Source organism: Jaculus jaculus, chromosome 3 (assembly GCF_020740685.1).
Source record: "Jaculus jaculus isolate mJacJac1 chromosome 3, mJacJac1.mat.Y.cur, whole genome shotgun sequence".
Classification (NCBI taxonomy): domain Eukaryota; kingdom Metazoa; phylum Chordata; class Mammalia; order Rodentia; family Dipodidae; genus Jaculus; species Jaculus jaculus.
This window is the reverse complement of record NC_059104.1, coordinates 64,981,062-65,004,295: the sequence shown is the minus strand read 5'-3', so window position 1 is coordinate 65,004,295 and position 23,234 is coordinate 64,981,062. Positions and strand designations below refer to the sequence as shown.

Sequence of the window (23,234 nt, the reverse complement as noted above, 5' to 3'; positions counted from 1 at the left end):
TGAGCTGAAGGTCAGGCTGGGCTATATAGTGAGATCCCACCTCACAAACCAAACCACAAACAACAACAACAACAAAAGAACAAAAACAAAGAAGGCAAGCTGATGGAAGCAAAGAGTACTCATTGGTGGTACTGAAGTTTTGCCAGCAGAAACTAGAAGTAGGTTAGCAAGAGCAAGAAGCGATGACTAAAGAGGTTAGCAGCACCATGACGGGCAGACGTGCCTCATCTCTGACCTACTCACCACTCCCAAGTTAGCATGGCCTTCAGCAGCCACAGCATCAAGGCTGCCACAAAGGCATCTACAGACAGGTTACACAAGGCCTAGAATCGCACAGTATCCAGCTACACCATCTGAGCATACTGGACAATTCCAACTTAGTCTATCTACATCATGGCACTACAGTAATGATGCACTGATCCTGGTGTCCCATGAAGTTCGTAGAAAGAAGACTGTGTCTACACATTAAACTATCATGCTTGTAACAATTCTGCTATTATAAAACACTACTCACATGTGGTATCCATTTGCAATTATTACATAAAAATTCCATGAATACATTTCCTAACTTGTACACCCTAACTTATTCTGTTCTTCTTAAAGCCATATCCAGATAATACTTGATTAATAAATAATAAAATCAACATACATAAAAGACAGTCAGGATATAAAATAAACTCTTCTTTAATGGTACAAGACTGAAGGGAAGAATCTGTGTGGACCTTGCCAACAGCAAGCTGTAGAATCCTGTGTAAAATACTAAAAATTCTCTGGAGTACAATTATCTTTGGTAAAACAAGGAAATAGAATTTCATCATTTCTAAACAAAAATTCAGCTCTAGTGGCCCAATTAGTATCCTGGTCTAGTTTTTTATCATAGCAGTATATAAATGTTAAATTAATTATCTGCTATAAGGATACATAATTTAAAAAATATTTTATTGATTTACTAGAAAGAGAGAGACAGAGAATATATGCATATGCCAAGGCCTCTAGCCACTAAAAAAGAAACTCCAGAAGTACGCACCACCTTGTGCATCTGGCTTCATGTGAGTACTGGGGAATTAAACCTGGATCCTTTGGCTTTGCAGGCAAATGCCTTATCCTCTAAACCCTATAATTTTTTAATCTAATGAAAATCTTATTCTATTTGTAGAAATAAAGTGGAGCCTTTTAAAGGAGAATTTGTTCTGATACTTCTACCAAAATGTTGTTGAATAACTTAAAAATAACTTTAATGCAATAGAAATATAATTTAATATAAAATGTAAAGTCTATCTCTGAGAGTAATGTAAGTTCCTCAGAGCAATTTAGCAAATAGGTAGGTCAAATAATAGTGTACTTACTGGCAACAAATAGATTTCTTACCACTGAACCTTTACATTCTATAAGTAAAAACTCAGAACCATAAACTGCTTGGCAAGGAAATTTTAGTGGAAGAAGGAGAGGAGGGAGGCTATCATACACACACTGTTCTCTCAACCTCTGTGAAACAAATCAACAAAAACTAAGTTACCGTAGGAAATAGGATTTTTATAGGTGAGAAAATTCTATATGCCTGGTTCCTTTCACCTTAGGTTTCTAATTTCTTACTTACTCTTAAAAATTACATCAAGGCAATATGTATTATTTTCCAAACGATGACAGTACTAGTCAACATTAAGCTTATTAAGAAATAACATTTAGAAATGTATAGAAAATCATATTTAACTGGAAAATTAAGCATGCATGCTTAGCTGATAAGAGGAATTTCAATTTATTCTGAGTGACAATTACTTCCACGAATAGACATTAAAATCCTTCCACAACAAATTCTTTCCCTGATACAGTTAAATGCAAATTCTCTCTCCCTCTCCGTCTTACTCCAGAAAGCTCCTGCATGCATAGCTCATACGCCACCTACTGCAAAGCCCAGCTGACAGCGCAGGCGATGCTGCCACCGGCATTTCCACTTCTCCAGCAGGCTGGGCTGGAATAAAGGCGTGTTTGTGTGCTGGTGTTGCTTTTCTAAAAGCAAAATCTTGAAGCAGCCAAGAAGAACAAGCTGAAAGAGCATCTTGAAAATGGAGCGCAAAATAATCAGAAGAGAAAAAGAAAGGGAGTATGAAGGGAAACACAACAGCCTGGAAGAGACTGACCAAGGCAAGAACTGCAAATCAACATTGATGACCCTCAACGTTGGTGGCTATTTATATATTACTCAAAAGCAAACACTGACCAAGTACCCGGACACTTTCCTTGAAGGAATAGTGACTGGGAAAATTCTCTGCCCATTCGATGCTGATGGCCATTACTTTATAGACAGGGACGGGCTCCTCTTCAGGCACGTTCTAAACTTCCTACGAAACGGAGAACTTCTATTGCCCGAAGGCTTTCGAGAAAATCAACTTCTTGCCCAAGAAGCAGAATTCTTCCAGCTCAAGGGACTGGCCGAGGAAGTAAAATCCAGGTGGGAAAAAGAGCAGCTCACACCCCGGGAGACTACTTTCTTGGAAATAACAGACAACCACGATCGTTCGCAGGGACTGAGGATCTTCTGTAATGCTCCAGATTTCATATCAAAAATAAAATCTCGCATTGTTCTGGTGTCCAAAAGCAGGCTGGATGGATTTCCGGAGGAATTTTCAGTATCATCAAACATCATTCAATTCAAATACTTCATAAAGTCTGAAAATGGCACTCGACTTGTATTGAAGGAAGATAACACCTTTGTCTGCACCTTGGAAACTCTTAAGTTTGAAGCTATAATGATGGCATTAAAGTGTGGTTTTAGACTGCTGACCAGCCTGGATTGCTCCAAAGGGTCAATTGTTCACAGCGATGCACTTCATTTTATCAAGTAATTACCTGTCTCAGGAACAAAGACAACAAGCATGCAGCCAGCAAGCTTCGGGAAACCACAGCATTAAAGACATCCCAAAACAACATGACCAGCCAGCTCGGTACTCCAGAGCCCTGCTGCTAATCAAGTACTGTGAGCCAATGGTATGTAAATTCTAATGATGTCCTCCCTGGGGTGTCCCTGCCCATCAGGCTTGTCCACTAAAAGTGAAAACAGTAGTCTCCTATTCACTGTAAATAAAAGACAATGCTTTTGCTATTTGTTTAGTTTTTCTTAAGCTGTCTTTTCATCAGAATGTCTTGGGTACTTGCTCTCCCCCACACAAATAAAAAGCATGTATACTATCTATTGCTCATTAAAGTAAATGACAACAAAATATATTAAGGTTTTAAATCTTTTCTACTATGGCAACAACCTACAGAAACTGAACTGGCATAATTAAGCACTGAGAGCAAAATACATATGCAGGTCTACCTAAACCAGGGCTGTGGTGAAGCTAAATGAGAATGTAAAAAGGTATGAAAGCTAGTGATTTGAGTTTTAATAGCAGGCACCAGAAGCTTTACTATCATTACTGTATTTCATATTGGAGTTATAACTGAATTGATATTTTGCTGAAGATTCCCAGAAAACTGTTTGGTGGTAATTAAAAACTTAATAAAATTACTGCTAGCTTCCTTGCTTGTGTTAATAATATATAAAAGTTGTTTTATATGTCACTATAAAAACCAACAGCTCCACTTGGTGACACTGCACACTATCATGCATTGATATAATCTACTGGCAGCCACAGTAACCTTCGCTGGTCTTGCAAGTGACAAAAAATTGCAAATTCATTTCTCTGCACATTGAGCTCTATCACAGCATGGGTTAACTAAGTCATAGTTGAGAACATGACATTAAAATGGTAAAGGAGTCCATTTCACAGTTACTCTAATTATCTGCTCATTTTTCAAGTTCAAAGTATTAGACACCACTAAATAATATTCTTATGAAAGAACTATAGTGATTCTTTTAAGGTCTGTTATTCAAAAAGTCCTTCAAACTTCACACTAAAGAACAGACTCAACATCCTGTCCACACAGCTGAAACTGGCTTGGTGCTCCACGAAGAACACTATTCTTTCTATTAAATTTCCCTAATTCACAATTTTTTAACTTTATAATAATTTTTAAAGAAATTAAAATATTGTTTTGCATATGGTTATTTCAGTGAATTAATCTACTAACTGAACTTTCAAAGAGTATACATCTTTACCCTGTTTCCACTCTATAAAGAATAGCTAAATTACTTTTGTGATTTCTAGTCTTTGATTTCTAAATACAAATTCTATCTAAATTTGCTTCTTTAAAAGTAACTATTAAACTGGGTGAGGTTAACTCATGCTTGTAAATCCAGCCATTGGGAGACCAAGGTAGGAGAATTACCAGGAGTTCAAGGCCAGCCTAGACTTCAAAGTGAAGTCCTGTCTCAACAATCAAAGCAATCAAAACAAGCAAACAAACAAAAAACTGGGGAGAGGGACAGCCAACTATTACAACTGACAACTAGAACTTAATTTTAGTACACCAACAAAAGCTTTTGAGAATTGGCTGAGGTTAAATAGTCAAGTTAGCATATAAGCCAAAATTTGGATTACTCAGAATGAGTAAGGGTCATCCTTCATTCCTAGAACTGTAACTGACTTTAAGCTACAAGACTTAAGGTAATATTCAAGTTGGTTACGCATGCTAGAAGGAACTTTTTTAAATTAATTTTTTAAAGTCCTTCAAAAATCCACATTAAAAAATAACAAACTTGGGTCTGGGGAGATGGCTCAGCAGTTAAGGCACTTTCCTGATAAGCCTAAGGACGCAGATTCAATTCCCCAGTACCCATGTAAGCCAAAGGTACAAGGTGGCACATACAACTGGAGTTCCTTTGCAGTGGCTAGGAACCTTGTCATGCCCATGCTATCTGCTTCCCCCTCTCTTAAATAAACAAATAAATAAAATACTTTGAACAACATTCACTACACAATTTTCTCTATGTTATACTAAGAAAAAAAATATTTTTACTAAAATACCAAATTCTCTTAACATACTTTAAATAGGCTTAGTCAGGACTTAAAAGGGACTACTAAGATGGAAAAAATAGTAAAATTTACCAGCTGCTGTAACTGAAGTGTTTATATAACTCTCCAACTTATGAGTTGACTTTTCCTTGGCATTTGGACATTGGTAATGAAAAAAGGAAAAAAGGTAATGATTTAATGTCAAAGCCAGTTTTTCTAACATGATTTCATTATAGATAATAAAAATAACCTTATACATCTTTTTTTTTTATAGGAGATATAGCTGAACAACTATCCCTAGGAAAATTTCAAGTAAGGTTTTCCCATCAATTCACAAAAGCAAAATTAACTTTGATAACAAAACTATTACTGTTAGAATCTACCAAGGGAATCAGGTTCATTTTCAGGTATTATCTTTAAATACACCATAACCTGGATGCATTTAATTTCTCAAACTTTTGAGAAATCATAGTACTTTACAAAAAGTATAATGATGTAGATGGAAAGTTCACTATACTGGCTCCCTTGTAACTTTTAATAATGTGCCTTTTTAAAAGCCAGGTAGCATGGCTCAAGCTTAGAATTCAAGCACTGGGAAGACCAAGGTAAGAGGTTTGCTGTAAACTCAAGGCCAGCCTGGGCTAGAGTGAGAACCTGCCACAAAACAATACAAAACAAAAATCAAAAATCAATGTACAATGTGCTGAAATACTGTGCTCTATATAGAAAATACCTAGTTTTTAAAATTTTATTTATTTATTAGAGAAAGATGGGGAGAAAGAGAGAGAGAGAGAGAGAGAGAGAGAGAGAGAGAGAGAGAGAGAGAGAGAATGGGCATGCCAGAGCCTCTAGCCACTGCAAACGAATTAAGTGCATGTGCACCTTGTGCATCTGGTTTATGTGGGTCCTGGGGAATCGAACCTGGGTCCTTAGGCTTTGTAGGCAAAAACATTAACCACTAAGCCATCACTCCAGCCTGAAAATACCTAGTTTTTAATTTCAATATTTCCTAAAAACATTTAGAAATATCTTCAAGAAATCTAAAATGTCATTATAAGTCAAAGTGAAGTTTTCATTCTTGCTTATAATTAATGCATAATTCTTTCTCAAAAACAAATCTGGGTCTTTCTTTCCTAATGAAAGTTAGTAAGAGAAGATTACTACAGTTATCAGGGGCTAAACACACATTCTCCTGCACGTGAAGTTAGTGATTCTAATAACACCAATTTTAAAATATGAAAACTAAAATGTAGTTATGGCTTCTCACTATCTTTTTAAATGTAAATGGGCAGCATGAAGAATAAAGGAGGCTGGGCTGGAGAGATGGCTTAGCGGTTAAGCGCTTGCCTGTGAAGCCTAAGGACCCTGGTTCGAGGCTCGGTTCCCCAGGTCCCACATTAGCCAGATGCACAAGGGGGCGCATGCGTCTGGAGTTCGTTTGCAGAGGCTGGAAGCCCTGGTGTGCCCATTCTCTCTCTCTCCCTCTATTTGTCTTTCTCTGTGTCTGTCGCTCTTAAATAAATAAATAAATAAATAAATAAATAAATAAAAGAGTAAAGGATTTAAATGTTTTTTTTTAAAAAAAAAAGAATAAAGGAGGCACTGATAAAACTTTTCAAATAACCTGAGGTAGATGGCATACTACTCTTCCTTGGATAACAGGACACAGAATGTGTTTGGGTGCTGTTGTTCTAAAGAAGCACACCTAGGCATGAAGGTTACTTTTAATGTATTAATAAAAGGTAACGTTTGTTAAGTGTTTTGTTACTGATGTTATTTGATTTTTGGTTGTTTTCAATGCCCAAGCTGGCCTGGAACTTGTGGTGATCCTCTTGCCTCTGTCTTCCCAGTGCTGGGTCTACAAGGGTGAGCCGCCATGCCAGATTCCATACTACAAACACACATCATCTGAATTAACCCTGAAACAGCTGTAACAAAGGCAGTTACTCTTTTCTTTTTTTTTTAATTTAATTTTTTTGTTTATTTTTATTTATTTGAGAGTGACAGACAGAGAGGAGGAGGAGGAAGAGAGAGAGAATGGGTGCGCCATGGCTTCCAGCTACTGAAAACAAACTCCAGACGCATGCGCCCCCTTGTGCATCTGGCTAACATGGTTCCTGGGGAATTGAGTCTCGAACCGGGGTCCTTAGGCTTCACAGGCAAGCGCTTAACCACTAAGCCATCTCTCCAGCCCCAGTTACTCTTTTCTTCTCACTGAAGACAGAGAAGGAGGGTTAAGTATTCTGCGTAAGGTCATAGTATCTGAGAGTCAGACCCCACACTTGCACCTCAAGAATAGTAGCATTTCCAGAACCAGTAGGACACAGGACTGGTGTCAAAGGCCACTCATAACCCTCACACCTACAACCTGGCACAAAATAAGCACTTACAAACTAGATGTAGATACAGAATACCAAATATAGGTCTGTCTCACTGATAACACTTCTTGAAGTGTTAGTGAAAACTGAATTGTGGAATAGCAAATAACATTTTTAAAGTCATATCATGTCATTTAAAGAACACGAAGTGGAAAAAAAGAACATGAAGTGAATCATCCACCTCACAAGACTATCCTGAATTTCCCTATTTGTGAATCTAGATTTTTACATATCCAATATGCTGAAAATGTTAACTTTTTATTATGTTAGCTTGCACAATCATATTATGGGAAAATATATTTCTCATATGGCAAGTGAAGGGCTAGAGAGATGGCTCAATGGTTAAAAGTGCTTGCTTACAAAGCCTGATGGCCTAGGTTAATGAACTCAAGAGTTCTGGAATCAAATTCTATTAGCTTCCGCTAACTTGAACCATAAGTCACAACATCTTTAACTTTTAAAACTTTGAACATTTCATAGTAAAAATACAATTATTATGATAGGGTTTTTGTAAACTTTAGTATATTTACTTATTTATTTTCAAGCAGAGCTAGAGAGAAGAAAGACAGAGAAAATGGGCACACCAGGGCTTCAGCCGCTGCATACAACTTCCAGATGCACGAGACACTCTGTGTATCTGGCTTTACATGGGTACTACAGAATCAAACCCAAGTCGTCAGGCTTTGCAGGCAAAAGCCTAAACCACTGAGCAATTTCTCTAGCCCTTCACTTGCTATATTTTACACATGTAGCTCTGAAACAGGAGTTTCTACAGCAAACTTATCTCCCTAATCACATTTTGCTTAAGCTAGTATTGAAATTTATTTGTTTCTGTCAACAAACACCAAGGAAACACTGTTAAACACTTAATGGGCAAAGAAAAATACTAAGATGAAATCTAAAATTACCCTAAAATAAGTTATAAAAAGGTGATACTACTCTAGACAAACAGGCATAGTGGTTCAAAAGTTTCTATCAAACAAAAGTCACTGGCAGGTATGGTATCTCACACGCTGTTATAACTGCATTTACTTAACTAAAATTTTTCTATGAATGAAAAAAATGACTCAATAGTAAGTGGGTGCCTGTCAAAATAGCAAGGCTCTAGATTTTATCTCTGGTACCATGGTGGGGGTTGTGGTGTGAAACTTGGGCTGTAGAGATGGTTCAGCACTTAAGGCACTTGCCTGCAAAGCCAAACAACCCAGGTTCGATTCCTTAGTACCCACATAAAGCCAGATGTAGAAGATCTTTTAAAAATCAGTTCTCTTTCATAAAGCAAAGAGCAGTTAAATTAATAGCATAAAGGCTTTTCCAAATTCAGGATTCCAGAACATCAAATTATATTTCAAAGCAAATTTTAATATAACGATCCAGGAAAAGCCAGTTAATTTTTAGAAATTCCTTTTTGAAGACAGTCTCAACTTTACAAAAGTAATTTTAATCAGGTGTGGTAGCACCTACTTTGTAAAATCCAGCCAGTCTATTAATTTAGTCTTAATTGTACCCCACTGATTTTCCTTCCTTATAACAGATGTTCATTAACTCCTTTTTTAGGATTCTTCAGAAATGTTGAATGATACTAACTCTTAAGAAATGTTGAATAACACTAATTTTAATCTCAAGAGTAACTTGAATGCTATAACCTGTCATCACTTACCATGATTTTACAACCAATTTGCATTTAGTATTTACCATTTTTATTTTATTTTATTTTGTTTTTTCAAAGTAGGGTCTTGCTCTAGCCCAGGCTGACCTGGAATTTACTATGTAGTCTCAGGTGGCCCAGAACTGACCATGCCTAGCCATATCATCTGATGAACTTTTATTTTATTTAATTAAAAAAAAGTATGAGTAGGGCTGGAAAGATGGCTTAGTGGTTAAGGCACTTCCCTGAGAAGCCTAAGGATCTAGATTCAACTCCCTAGAACTCATGTAAGCCAGATGCACATGGTGGCACATGTGTCTATAGTTCATTTGCAGTGGCTAGAGGCTCTGGTGCACCCATATTCATATTCTCTCTCTCTCTCATAGATACATAAATTTTTTTTTTAAGTATGGCCAGGCGAGTTCCAGATCAGCCAGGGCTAGAGTAAAACCTTACCTAGGGAAAAGAAAGGGAGGAGGGGGAGGAGGAGAAAAGAGGGAAAGAATGAAGCTATTATAATCTTATATTCTAATGAAGCTTTTTTGATTTTCATATGTATATGTGTATTATGGGCATTTGAAACAAATTGCTATATAAAGAAAAAGAAACAACTGTATATGGTTGTGCTATTAATAGAGGTTAATTTCTACAAGCCATAGGTAATATTTAAAGAGAATATTCTCCTTGTTTTTAAAAAATTCTTCTTTTAATTTCATAGAAATATACATAGTAAAACCATGATGTTTTAAAATACATGCACATTGTGGAATGGCTAATTAAACCAATTTGCAAAACAAAACCAAAAACACAACCACATGCCTTTACTGTGTGTCTGTATTCCAATACAGCTAGAAAAATAACAGAGTGAGATTCAGTATATAAAATTAAAATCCCTTAAAAATTAGGATACATTAAAATGTCATTTTGGTTCCCAGTTGTATTTCCTTTCCCATTTGTGTCTCAATGGAAATTTATATCATCAGGCTCAGGCAGAATGTACCTAATGAGGGGTAAGAAAGGGAGGTTCAATTATACCTCTTGCAGAAAAGCATTGCAGAACAAAGTATTAGTGTGTGTATTTTAAGATGCACTAATAAAAACCATTATTTTATTATTTTACAGTGCCAAGCTCTTATTTGAAAACAAATAAGAATTTTTTTAAGAAATAGAGAGAAAAGCTAAACAAGCTGTGTTTGCATAAAATCATATGTAAATGTGTTTTTGGTATATGTGTATGATGCATGCATGTACTGATTCACAAGCCCTGTGTGAACAGCATGTGTCCTCCTCCACTACTATTCTGCCTTATTTGCCTGAGATAAGAGTCTCTCATGAACCTGCAGCTCTAAGTTTTTTGGTTATATTCATTGATCAGGGAGCCCCAATGATCCTCTCGTCTCCACACCTGACTTGTTATATGGGTGCTGGGATCAAACTATGGTCCTCATGTTTACTCAGCAAGCTCTCTTACCCACTAAGCAATCTCCTTATCCCCAATATATATAGTTTAGGCAATTAACAGTGACATATTTGGTGAAGTCAAAAGCTATCTGTGACCCAGGCATGGTGGTGCATGCCTTTAATCCCAGCACTCAGGAGGCAAAGTAAGGAGGATCACTGTTGAGTTTGAGGCTAACCTGAGACTACATAGTGAATTCCAGGTCAGCCTGGGCTACCGAAAGACCTTACCTTGAAGAACAACAAAAAAAAAAAAAAAAAAGGTTATCTATGAATTAAGTAAAATCATTTCTAAATTTCAATATGGAAGACATCTATGCTCACCACTTATGGTGGTTTGATTCAGGTGTCCCCCATAAACTTAGGTGATCTGAATGCTAGGTTCCCAGCTGATAGAGATTTTGGAATCAATGCCTCCTGGAGGGAGTGTATTGTTGGGGGTAGAGTTATGGGTGTAACAGCCAGTGTCCCCCTGCCAGTGTTTGGCACACTCTCCTATTGCTATGGCCCACCTTATGTTAGCCAGGGGGTTATGTCCACCCTTTGCTCTTGCCATTGTTTCCCCTGCCATCATGGAGCTTCCCCCTCAAGCCTGTAAGCCAAAATAAATCTTTTTTCCAACAGCTGCTCTTGGTAGGCTGATTTCTACCAGCAATGCAAACTGACTGCAACACCACTATACTTCCAACTCATCTTCATAAAGATTCTCCCTTTAACTACAGAATATATTTTTTAAAAAAATCAAGTAGTTATTTTTAACTCATTGAATCTGTATCAAACAGTACTTTGTCAAGGCAGTAGGAAAAAAAGTAAATTGGGGATTTCAAAATCAAAGTAGAGCTCTATCAGGAAATACTAATGAAGAAAAAAGCTAAAATTTCGTCTACAGAAACTAATGGTTTTCAATACAAGAACAACTACCACTTAGCTCTTTTTCTGCAATGGAATCATGTTTAGTCGTTTCAGGTATTATGTGGTATGTCTGGGTAAATGGTATGATAAAAGATGCTTCTCAGGGAAAGCATGTGAATGAGTCAAAGCAAATAAAGATAAGGAGCTACTGGGAGTCTAACCCTTTAATAGAAGAGATATGAAAATATATGGCATTCAATCAAAACTTAACAATTTCATGAGCTCCTAGGATACTGACTGCTTTCCCAATACCATTCTCTCCTTTGTTAAACTAATCTAAAACTGATCTAGCATGGCAACTATACCCAGATCAAACCTGTATTTTCCAGTGTTTAGTGGTTGCTAGGTACAGCCACACTGTAAATTCTAATCAATGAAATTTCAGCAGAGTATGAGTTTTGAACATACTCCTGTGAAGAGTGACAAAGCTGGCTGATCCCTTGACCTTCCCCCTCTTGCCTCTGTTTTGTTGCCCAAGATGTAGGCATGATGGCTTCAAGTATAGCAGAGTTGAGGATCACCTTGAGAATAGAAGCCATAAGCTAATGGTGACAGAGGTGCTGATGTCCAAGAAACCACCAAGCAGGCCTAGATTCTCATATTAGTACTTCAAAAGCTTTAGAAAGGGGGAAAAGTCTCAATGTCAATGCTAATTGAGATCTTGTTAGTATAGTCAGTCCTAACAGAGAATCATGAGCAGTATTAGATCCCTTATTTTACAGACAAAGAAACAGGGACTCACAGACCGGGGTAACTTACCCATAGTTATACAACTAGCAAGCAAACTTCAAGTGCCAAGCTCTTAGCCATTCTGTCATACTGCCTTTAGACTCGATGAAAACATCAGTAAGAAACTAGAAGACACAGGTTTCCAAAAGTCAAGACAATATTGGAGGTCAGCACCTCAACTCACTAGAACAGGTCCCACCCTAGCGTTTGGTTAGCCAAAACTGAATCCAGCATGCCTGGTGAGCGTACTGGCAGAAAAGACATGGGAGAAGAATATACTTTCTAGACTGTAGGGCTATGACCATGGACTGGAGAGGGGATGACCTGTAGGTCAGGGATAAGTGTAGCCAGGAAAGAAACCTTTGAGAACCATGGATTTCCCCATTCATACACAGTTCATTATTGAATTACATCCAGAAGAAATAACCTCCAACTGGTAATAACTATGAGACTGATCTAAAAATCAATTAAAATTCTCCCAGGGAAGATCTGAGAAAAACTAGGATTTTTTAAGCCAATAAGAGGGAAATAAGGTATTTATACATCAAGTAAACAAAGGAACAATATTATATATTTTTAAGATACAGTAAATTTTATGTAATTTCTCTGCTTTGTGGTTGCAGAAAGATTACTAAGGTAGAGGGAAAAGGATATACTTGCTTCCCTATGGTATCAAAAATTTTTAAAGAAATTCTTGAGATCTTATATAAAGCATTTTGAATGTTATCTTAGTCATTTGGGAAAGAATGAAGAACACTGGGGAAGAGAAAGCAATGTGAAAACTGAGCTAGTGAGAGCTGAAAAAAGAGACAAGACCAATTTCTTAGAAACAGAAAAGACTGAGAAAAAGCTGAGGAAGGGCCCAGGGTTTTAAAATCAATAGGGGCAGCCACTGGTTCCCTGGAAGTCTATGTTATTAACTCCAGCTTCCCATGATTCAACACATTTTTCTCCCAAGAACATGTCAACAGAACCATCAAAAAAAGGTATATCTAACATATGACCAACATAAGCTAAAATACTAGGGACTGACACTAAAACCTACATACTGTTGAAAAAAAATAAACAGGAAAAATTATCTAAAGGGCAATACTCAGTATGTTTTAACAGTTAACATACTTGTGACGTGATGATCCATTTCAGGCAAGAGCCACTCATCTACAGGTTAGTATGACTTTAGGTGTATATAAATTATTTTTATTCTACAGCTTTATAAAACAAAATAAAGTTATTTTAAAAACCTTACTTTACAGTCACCTGACAAGAAAATGTGCATAAACCATTCAAAGCACTTTGAAAATTGGCAAGCTAAGCAATAGAAGATGTGAATAGGGCTGGAGAGTTGGCTTAGTGGTTAAGGCATATGCCTGCAAAGCCCAAGGACCCAGGTTCAATTCTCTAGATCCCACGCAAGCCAGATGCACAAGGTGGTGCATGCATCTGGAGTTTTTTTGCAGTGGCTGGAGGCCCTGGCATGTCATTCTCACTCCCTCTCTCTGACTCTAATAAATAAACAAACAAAAAAGTAAAAAATATTAAAAAAAATAATAAAAGATGTGACTGAAGACCAGTACAGCTACAGCCTGAAATGTTGCCTTAGTGTCCAAACATCCTTTAGCTTCTAGTCACTTTGATTTTATTAAGTAACCAAACCAGGATGAAAACTGAAAAATGCCTGTGATGGTTAACCTCTGGTTGTCAACTTGACAGCATTTAGAATCACCATGGAAACAAATCTCTGGGAATGTATGTGAGGGATTTTGTAGATACTATGACTTGAGGTAGGAAAGCCGTGTTGATGGGTGGCACAAGGTCCGGGGTCCAGGACTGAAGAGAAAGGAGAAAGCACCAGCACCCACTGTTCTTGGCCTCCTCACTAGGGAGTAAATGTGACCAGCTGCCTCCAGCTACTGTTGGCATGCCCTATCTGCCATGCAGGATTGGAACCTCAAACTGTTAGCTGAAATAAACTCTTCCTTTTTTAAGCTGCTTGTGGTCAAGTGTTTTGTCCCAGCAACAAGAAGATAACTAAGATAATTTCCTCATTCTAAAGGACATTTAGACTGAATGAAGAGGCCTCGTAACCTTGTTCATACCAATGTTGTATAAAATATTTAGAAAAGGCTAGAAACATTGGTAGTGTTTGGTCATTTATGCTGGGCTGAACACACAACTACAAGATCACCTTCCCTTAATACTAAGGGTAGATTTAAACTTTGTTGAAATTTAATACAAGCCATTGGTTACATTAATGACCTCATAGTGACTATTGTCAAAGCCATTGCAATTTACTTTCCTGGACTCATATTTTTAAAGCAACTACACTGGACACTTATTTAAAACTGTCTTTTGGGGCTGGAGAAGGCTCAGCTGTTAAAGATACTTGCTAGCAAAGCCTACCGGCCCAGGGCACCCATGTAAAGCCAGATGCACAAAGTAACACATGTGTCTAGGATGAAGCTCTGGTGCATTCATTCTCTCTCCCTCAAATATATAAAATAAAAATATTTTTAAAAACTTTGTCGCAAGATTCTTACCTCTAATACTTGTTTCTCTTCAAAATTATGGCCCTCATCACTATAAAATCCTACTATGTATTTAAAAGAAGAATAAAAACTTTAATGTAGGGGCTGGAGAGATGTCTCAGTGGTTAAGGAACTTGCCTACAAAGTCTAAAGATGCAGATTCTATTACCTAGTACCACATAAAGCCAGATGCATAAAGTGGCACATGCATCTGGAGTTCATTTGCAGCAGCTGGAAGCCTTAGTGCATCAATTCTCTCTGTCTCTCTTCTCTCTATCTCTCTCTGCTTGCAAATAAATAAATAAAAATAAAAAAAAATAAAAATATGAGGACCCTTACATAAGTAGGACAGCCAGTGATAAGGAGGGAGGCTCATGAAGAGAACTGATACCATGGTGTCTGAGTATCACTTTTGGGTCTTGGCTACAAGTGACAAGGACTGGCAATTTACCAAAACAAAATGGAGGGCTAAAGACATGTCTTAGCAGTTCAGGCACTTTCCTGCAAAGCCAAAGGACCACAGTTCAATTCTTCAGGACCCATGTAAGCCAGATACACAGGGTGGCACATGCATTTGGAGTTCGTTTGCAACAGCTAGAGGCACTGGCGTGCCCATTCTCTCTCTCAAACAAATAAATAAAAATATTTTAAACATGTATAGGCACTGGGCTAGAGAGATGGCTTAGCAGTTAAGCGCTTGCCTATGAAGCCTAAGGACCCTGGTTAGAGGGTCGTTTCCCCAGAACCCATGTTAGCCAGATGCACAAAGGGGTACATGCATCTGGAGTTCGTTTGCAGTGGCTGGTGGCCCTGGCGTGCCCATTCTCTCTCTCTCTCTCTCTCTCTCTGCCTCTTTCTTTCTATCTTCCACTCTCAAATAAATAAATAAAAATAAACAAAAAAATGGATAGGTACAATTATAAGACTGGAGAGATGGCTCAGTGGTTAAAGGTACTTGCTTATAAAGCCTGACAGCCCAGGTTCAATTCTTCAGGACCCACATAAGCCAGATGCCCAAAATGAAGCATACTTCTAGAGTTCATCTGCAAGAGCAAGAGGCCCTAGCAAGCCTATACACTCACTTTCTCACACACACACTCCAAATAAATAAACAGACAAATAAAAATATTTTTTAAAAACACAGGATAGAAAGATGGCTTGGTAGGTAAAACTGTTTGCTGTGCAAGCCTCGGTATGTGAGTTTGGATCCCCAAAACCCACATAAAAGCTAGATGTAAGAGCAAGTATCTGCACTCATAGCAACTCCTACAGCAGGGAGGGAGGTAGAGAAGGCAAGAGCATGCGGAAGCTCTCAGGCCCACTCACCTGGCATTTGCAGCATGAACAACAGACACCCTGCCTCAATTAAGAAAGACTAATTCTCAGGGTTGTATTCTGACCTCCACACAGGTGGCATTCTCACAAGCAGACACAATATGATTTTAAAAAATATAGCCACACACCTGTAATCCCAGCACTTGGGAAGCAGAGAGAGGAGGATCACTGTGAATTCAAGGCCACCCTGAGATAACAACAGTGAGTTCCAGGTCAGCCTGGGCTAGGAGTGAAAGCCTACCTCAAAAAAGAAAGAAAGAAAGAAAGAAAGAGAGAGAGAGGGAGGGAGGGAGGGAGGGAGGGAGGGAGGGAGGGAGGGAGGGAGGGAGGGAGGGAGGGAGGAAGGAAGGAAGGAAGGAAGGAAGGAAGGAAGGAAGGAGGGAAGGAAGGAAGGAGGGAAGGAGGGAAGGAGGGAAGGAGGGAAGGAGGGAAGGAGGGAAGGAGGGAAGGAAGGAAGGAAGGAGGGAAGGAGGGAAGGAGGGAAGGAGGGAAGGAGGGAAGGAGGGAAGGAGGGAAGGAGGGAAGGAGGGAAGGAGGGAAGGAGGGAAGGAAGGAAGGAGGGAAGGAAGGAAGGAGGGAAGGAAGGAAGGAGGGAAGGAAGGAAGGAAGGAAGGAAGGAAGGAAGAAAGAAAAGAAGGGAGGAAAGATGTGTACTGGTGCTCCAGTAGCTTTCTTCTTTTACATCAGTCCATAGAATAGTGCAATTCACATTCAGAATGGGTTGAGCCAGGCATGGTGGCACACGCCTTTAATCACAGCACTAGGGAAGCAAAGGTAGGAGGATTGCCAGTTCGAAGCCACCCTGAGACTCCATAGTGAATTCCAGGTCGCCCTGGGCTAGAGTGAGACCCTACCTCAAAAAAACAAAAAAATAGCCAGAGGGACTACAAAGATTGCTTAGTAGTTGAGGCATCTGCCTGTGAAGCCTAAACCTAAACTCCTCAGTAACCATATAAGCCAGATGCACAAGGTAGCACATGTGGGCACATGGTGGGCCCACTGTCTCTCTATCTGCCTCTTTCTCTCTCTCTGTCTCCCAAAATAAGTAAACTATAAGTAAATAGATATAGATATAGATATATAGATATAGATATGTAGATATAAAATTTTTTTAAATATAGCAAGAGCCGAACATGGTGGCACACAGTTTCCATCTTAACATTTGGAAGAAAGAGGTAGGAGGACTGTTCTCAGTTTATATATATAAATATATGTATGTGTGTGTATGTGTATATATGTATACACATACACACACATTTTTCAGGGGCTGGGAAGTGTCACTAAAGACACTTACTTATTAGAGTTCAATTCCACAGAAGCATACAGAGTTGTACATGTGTCTGTGATCATAACATGCCTATGGCAATGGGAGACAGCAAAGAGAATAAGAAAGTTTGCAGGCATGCTAGACTGCAATATATTCAATAGAAATAAAATTAAAAAGATTAAACCGTAAAAAAAAAAAAAAAAAGAGAGAGAGAGAGAGAGATCCTGTTTCAAAAAGAAGGTGAGGAGGCGGAGAGATGGCTTAGCAGTTAAGCGCTTGCCCGTGAAACCTAAGGATCCCAGATCAAGGCTTGATTCCCCAGGACCCACGTAAGCCAGGTGCACAAGGGAGCACATGCATCTGGTGCTCATTTGCAGTGGCTGGAGGCCCTGGTGCGCCCATTCTCTCTCTTCCTCTCTCCCTCCCTCTCTCTCTTTCTCTGCTGCTTTCAAATAAATAAATAAATAAAAATAAACAAAAAAATGTAAAAAAAAAAAAGTGAGAGGAAAGGACAAACACCCTTAGGTTGTTCTCTGATCTCCATGTGTACATCATGGTATGTGCATATATACACACAAATAAAAAACAGTAAGAAGAGCCCGGTGTGGTGGCACATGCCTTTAATCCAAGCACTTGGGAGGCAGAGGTGTAGGAGGATCACCGTGAGTTTGAGGCCACCCTGAGCCTACATAGTTAGTGAATTCCAGGTCAGCCTGGGTTAGAGCGAGACCCTGACTTGAAATAAATAAATAAATAAATAAAAGTAGTATGAAGAAAAATCATGTCTTCTTCAAATTACTATATTTTTAAAAGAAAGCAGGAAGATGTATAGAGAAAATTAATGCAACAAATTAAGGTAATAGATGTTAAGTAAAAAAACATGTAGAAATAATTAGCAGTGCAACCTATTTCATTACAAAATAATAATCATTTTACAGGACACAAATACAAACCAAAACTCATTATTAAGGCAAAAATATGTACTTATTAAAATTAGGTTTTAAAACCAAGGGAAATAAAAACAGCACATATGAGGAAGAGAAAAATATGGTTCAGCTAAGTAAGTCAATTCTTTAGCAAAAGTGTTTGGCATGCATAGTCAGCTTGGAAAATAAACATTGACTGTGAGCTAGAATTTTGCTTTTTAGAATTTTGAGGCACAAAAGATAGGTATACAAAGAGAGAGAGAGAGAGAGAGAGAGAGAGAGAGAGAGAGAGAGAGAGGGAGAAATTGTAACTATAGATCAGGAAGAGACATAAGTAGAGACTAGTGTAAAGTGTAGAGGAAATTCTACATTGAACTTTAAAAGACACTTCATATTTTGTAAACAATCTACCCATGAATGCTCTTTTGAAAAAGGAGCTTTAGGGGCTGGAGTGACGCCTTAGCAGTCAAGGCACTTGCCTAAGAAGCCTAAGGACCCAGGTTCCATTCCCCAGTACCCATGTAAGCCAATGCACAAGGGGGTGCATGCTTCTGGAGTTCATTTATAGTGGCTAGAAGCCCTGCTGTGCCATTCTGTCTCTCTCCAGTAAATAAATATATTTTTTTAAAAAGAGCTTAACACTGAAATAAAGACAATGAAAGATAAAAGATGAAAACAAACAATTTAAGAATAAAATCACATGATCAGAAAACCAGAAGAAAGAAATTGATAATTTCAAGCTACATAGCAAGGCAATTAGCTGTGAAATGCTCATCTTGAGAGCTTTGAAAAAAAATGATAATACAACCTATAAAAACTGAGAAATTGTGTTTTAGAAAACAATTCCTAATAGAGAATCAACGAACTGTCAAAAGGTGAAATGTAGCTGAGTGTGGTGGCACACACCTTTAATCTTAGCACTTGGGAGGCAGAGGTAGGAGGATTGCCATGAGTTTGAGGCCACCCTGAGATTACACAGTGAGTTCCAGGTCAGCCTGGAGTAGAGTGAAACCCTACCTCAAAAAAAAAAAAAAAAAAAAAAAAAAAAAAAGAAAGAAAGAAAAAGAAAGGAAGGAAGGAAGGAAGGAAAAGGTAAAATGTGGAGTTAAATCCTTGCGTTCCTCCCCACACTCTACTCCCAACTTCCAGGAACTAGATAGCTTATTTCTTGTGGAAAAGAAGTACATGCTGACATCCTACAGTTCCTTCCATTATTTTTCTTATGACAGTCTAAGCAAAGTGACCATAGTTATTTTTTTGCAAAGGTGATCTAAATCATCTAAATTTTTTTGCTGTTTTGAGGTAGGGTCTCATTCTAGCCTAGGCTGACCTGGAACTCATTATGGAGTCTCAGGCTGGCCTTGAACTCAAGCAATCCACCTACCTCTGCCTCCCAAATGCTGGGATTAAAAGCGTGCACCAGCATACCTAGCTTTAAATTATCGAAATCTGTTTATCAAATCTCCCACTAAATATCTATAAAACCTTAATAAAATTCTTACAAGTACCAAAAAGATTAGTGATAATAAAGAGGTCCACATATAAGAAAAGCAAGAATTCTGAGGTCAAGGGCATGCCCACAGAAAATGAAATTCTTTAAGACAGCATCCTATGAAGAGGGCCACAGAAGTCAAGGTGCAGAGCCCACACGAGGTGTAAAGTCTAAAAGGAGTTTCTAATACACAATGTTAAAAGTCAAATGGACTACACCCTTCAAAGTATCATAAACAGAAAGTGGGAAATGCCCTGATCAATCAGGAATTATGGTGACCTCTGGTCTGGTTGACTATAAGTGTTAGGACTGGAGAGACGGCTTGGTGGTTAATGTTCTTGCCTATGAAGCCTAAGAACCCAGGTTTGATTCTCCAGAACCCACAGAAGCCACATGCACATGGTGGCACATGTCTGGAGTTTGTGTGCAGTGGCTAGAGGCCCTGGTGTGCCCATTCTCTATGTGTGTCTAAAAAATAATTTAAAAATATTTTGAAAAACTATAAAAAGGGGTTGATGGGATGGCTTAGTGGTTAAGGCACATGCCTGTGAAACCTAAGGACCCAGGTTCGATTCTCCAGGTCCCATGTAAGCCAGATGCACATGGTGGCACATGAATGTGGAGTTCATTTACAGTGGTGAGAAGCCCTGGTGTGCCCATTCTTTCTCTCTCCCCTCCCTCTCTCTGTCTCTAATAAATAAAGAAATAAATTAATATTTTAAAAATCCTTAAAAATAAAGTTTCTACTTAATTAAAAAAAAAAAAAAAGGAAGCCAGGCATGCTGGTGCATGCCTTTAATCCCAGGACTTGGGAGGCAGAGGTAGGAGGATCACTGTGAGTTTAAGCCACCCTGAGTTGACACTGTGAATTCCAGGTCAGCCTGGACTAGAGTGAAAGCCTATCTTGAAAAACAAAAAAAAAACTATAAAAGGGTTAGAGGGATGGCTTAGTGGTTAAGGCACTTGCCTGCAAAGCCAAAAGATCCAGGTTCGATTCCCCAGGACCCACATAAGTCAGATGTACAAGATGGTGCATGCAGGGCTAGAGGCCCAGGTATGCCCATTATCTCTCTATCTGCTTCTTTCTGTTTCTTTCTCTCTCAAATAAATAAAATAATTTTTTTTTAATTAAGAAACTATAAAAATTGGAGTGTTGCTGTTTGTTTTAAAGTATCTTTCAGCATAAATGGTGAGCTGCATAATAATACTAAGGACTGCCTGGTTTCAATCTTCTGGCTAATCTAGTAAACTCTGAGTGCACCATAAGCTGATTGTGGTTAACTGTCCCTGGAGATGCCAGCCAATAATAATCTCTCCCAGGCCTGTACCCACACTCAGATAGTGTCTCAAGAAACACAGGCCATTGCTTCCCTCTGAAATCTCTGCATAATTAATCTCATCTTGATGTCCACTTCTTAGAAGGCTTGAACTAACATACCAATTCAGTGTGAATTGGGAAATAATTATATATTTGATAATAATATTTGATAAATAAAATAACTATTAGATAGTGAATCCCCTTGAGCATCTTTCCCTCTTTATTTTGAAAACATTTTAAACTTTTTTTTTTAATGTTAAAGAAAGTGTATATGACTACACCAAGGCCTCTTGTCCCTGCAAAGGAACTTCAGGCTTATATACCATCATGGATTTGGCTTTATGAGGCGAATCGAACCTGGGCCAACAGACTTTCCAAGTAAGCACCTTTAAACTGCTGAGCCATCTCTGCAGCGCTTAAAAATTTTGGGGCCGCTGGTACCGGTGCTGGAGCCGCTGAAGTTGCTGCCGAACTCTGCTCCTGCTTGGGTCCCGCTGTCAGCCCAAGTTGGCGTGGCCGGGTCCCGGGCCGCTGCTCTGTTCGCTGGAGCTGGGCTCAGGCGGTGGGGGAGGGGAGGGAGCCGCGGCTGCTCTGGTTCTCTCGCTGCTCCACGTGTTCTTCTACCTCGCAGTCTGCTCCTCCGCTGCTCGCTGCTGCTCTCCCCTCACATTTCCCGAGTTGCGGAGAGCGCGGTGTGAGGGGAAAATCCCGCACCTGGCTTTTCCTGCAGCTCGAGCCGAGAGTCTGGCGGCTTTCTGCTGCGCCACGGCTGCGGCGGTTGGCCGAGTTGCCAGAGCCGCTTTTCCTGCCTGTGTGGGCTCTGGATGCTCTATAACTCTTCTACTTCTCCGCTGCCGCCTCAATTTCCCATACACCTCACTTTTTAGTAAAAGTGTGTATTTTGCTGAGTTTTTTTGGTCTTCTTCCCCCCTAGGCTGCTTTGGCGTGGTACCTACGCCGCCATCTTAACCGGAAGTCCCGCTTAAAAATTTTGAACTTCAGAAAATAATGAAACAGATATTTATATACCCAAAACCTATGCTTTAAGTCCATTATATGTGATTCAACTTAATCTTTGGGGAGAAGATGAGTGAATAAGGTGAGATGTGACTGGATTGAGAAACACTGCAATTCAACTCCTAAATCCGTAGGCAATATGACAATTAAGAAAATTAATTAGCTAGTTCCTCAGTGCTTTAAACAATGAAAATGCTAGGGAATTCAAATAATCTATAACCCAAAAAAAGTAGAGTCAAAGTTTTTTTTTTTTTTTTTTTTTTTTTCTAGGTAGGGTCTTGCTCTAGCCCAGGCTGACCTGAAATTCACTATATAGTCTCAGGGTGGCCTTGAACTCATGGTGATCCTCTTACCTCTGCCTCCCTAGTGCTGGGATTAAAGGCATGTGCCAGCACACCTGGCTTATTTTCCTTCTTGAATCTGGACTGGCCCTGTGACTTGATGTGACCAATTAATTTCAGCTGAATTGGCCTAACAGCCTGTGCTCTTTTGAAGCAGTCAAGTATAGACTTTGAGTTAGACTTCTGAACAAGAGGTCACTGACAAGCACAAAGGAGAGTTGAAGAACCTGGCAGTGAGGCAGTTTTGACTCTGAGCTTCAGCGAGCCTTACAGCTGAGTGCAGATGTATGAGCATCTCAGTCTATTGTTTAAGTGCAAAAGATCCTCCAGTTTTAACCCAGCCTCCCACAAATATGTGCAAATATTATGTCATTATTTTAAGCCCCAGTCTTGGGATGGTTTCTTACATGGCAATAAACTAGTAGGTGAGTGAGAACTGGTAGTGATCAAGTCTTTTCTGGAGGAAAGAATATTTGTGCAAAGTTGTATTTTAATCCTAGAAATCTTCCTACAACTAGTACGGTCCAACACCGAGCCAGTCTAGATTCAATGAGTCAAGCAAAAGCGCCGACAAGAAGCAGACTCTGACAGGCGTCAGAGATCAACTCAGATGCAAACTATGAGATAAGTGGACCTGTGACTAAAATAACCAAGTGGGACACTCAAAAATAAAACAGAGTAGATGCAATTTAAACGCCACTGGACAAGTTTAATATCAGGGTAGACACAAGTAATAAAGTGATTTAGTGATCTGGAATATAGGAAAATGCGTTTTCCAGAGTGAAGTGAAACATGCCGTCCTTTGATCCCATCGCCAAAAAAAAGTCTAACCAGAGATGCTGATGATAAAATGAAGCAACTGAGCAGACATGCAAAACAAGTGTTTAGTCAGTCTTTTAGGAGGAGAGGAGGTAAGAATAGAACAGAGACAACACAAGGATGATGTCTGAAAACTGCCTACAAATGAAGAAAAACAGTAATCAATAGACAAGA

The 23,234-nt window shown here is 38.9% G+C and overlaps 2 protein-coding genes across 2 annotated transcripts in view; one reads left to right on the top strand and one right to left on the bottom strand.

Annotated features, from left to right (window-relative positions):
• Gtf2f2 (general transcription factor IIF subunit 2) overlaps positions 1-23,234 on the bottom strand; it is a 248,512-nt gene that overhangs the window by 99,104 nt on the left and 126,174 nt on the right. The gene's annotated exons all lie outside the window — the stretch shown is intronic.
• Kctd4 (potassium channel tetramerization domain containing 4) lies at positions 1,869-3,508 on the top strand. The gene has a single exon (XM_004665863.2). The coding sequence runs from the start codon at positions 2,064-2,066 to the stop codon at positions 2,841-2,843; it is 780 nt and encodes a 259-aa protein (XP_004665920.1). The 5' UTR covers positions 1,869-2,063; the 3' UTR covers positions 2,844-3,508.

Excerpts from the sequence above, each read along its gene's own strand:
- Kctd4 (XM_004665863.2), top strand. The coding sequence starts at position 2,064 with ATGGAGCGCAAAATAATCAGAAGAGAAAAAGAAAGGGAGTATGAAGGG.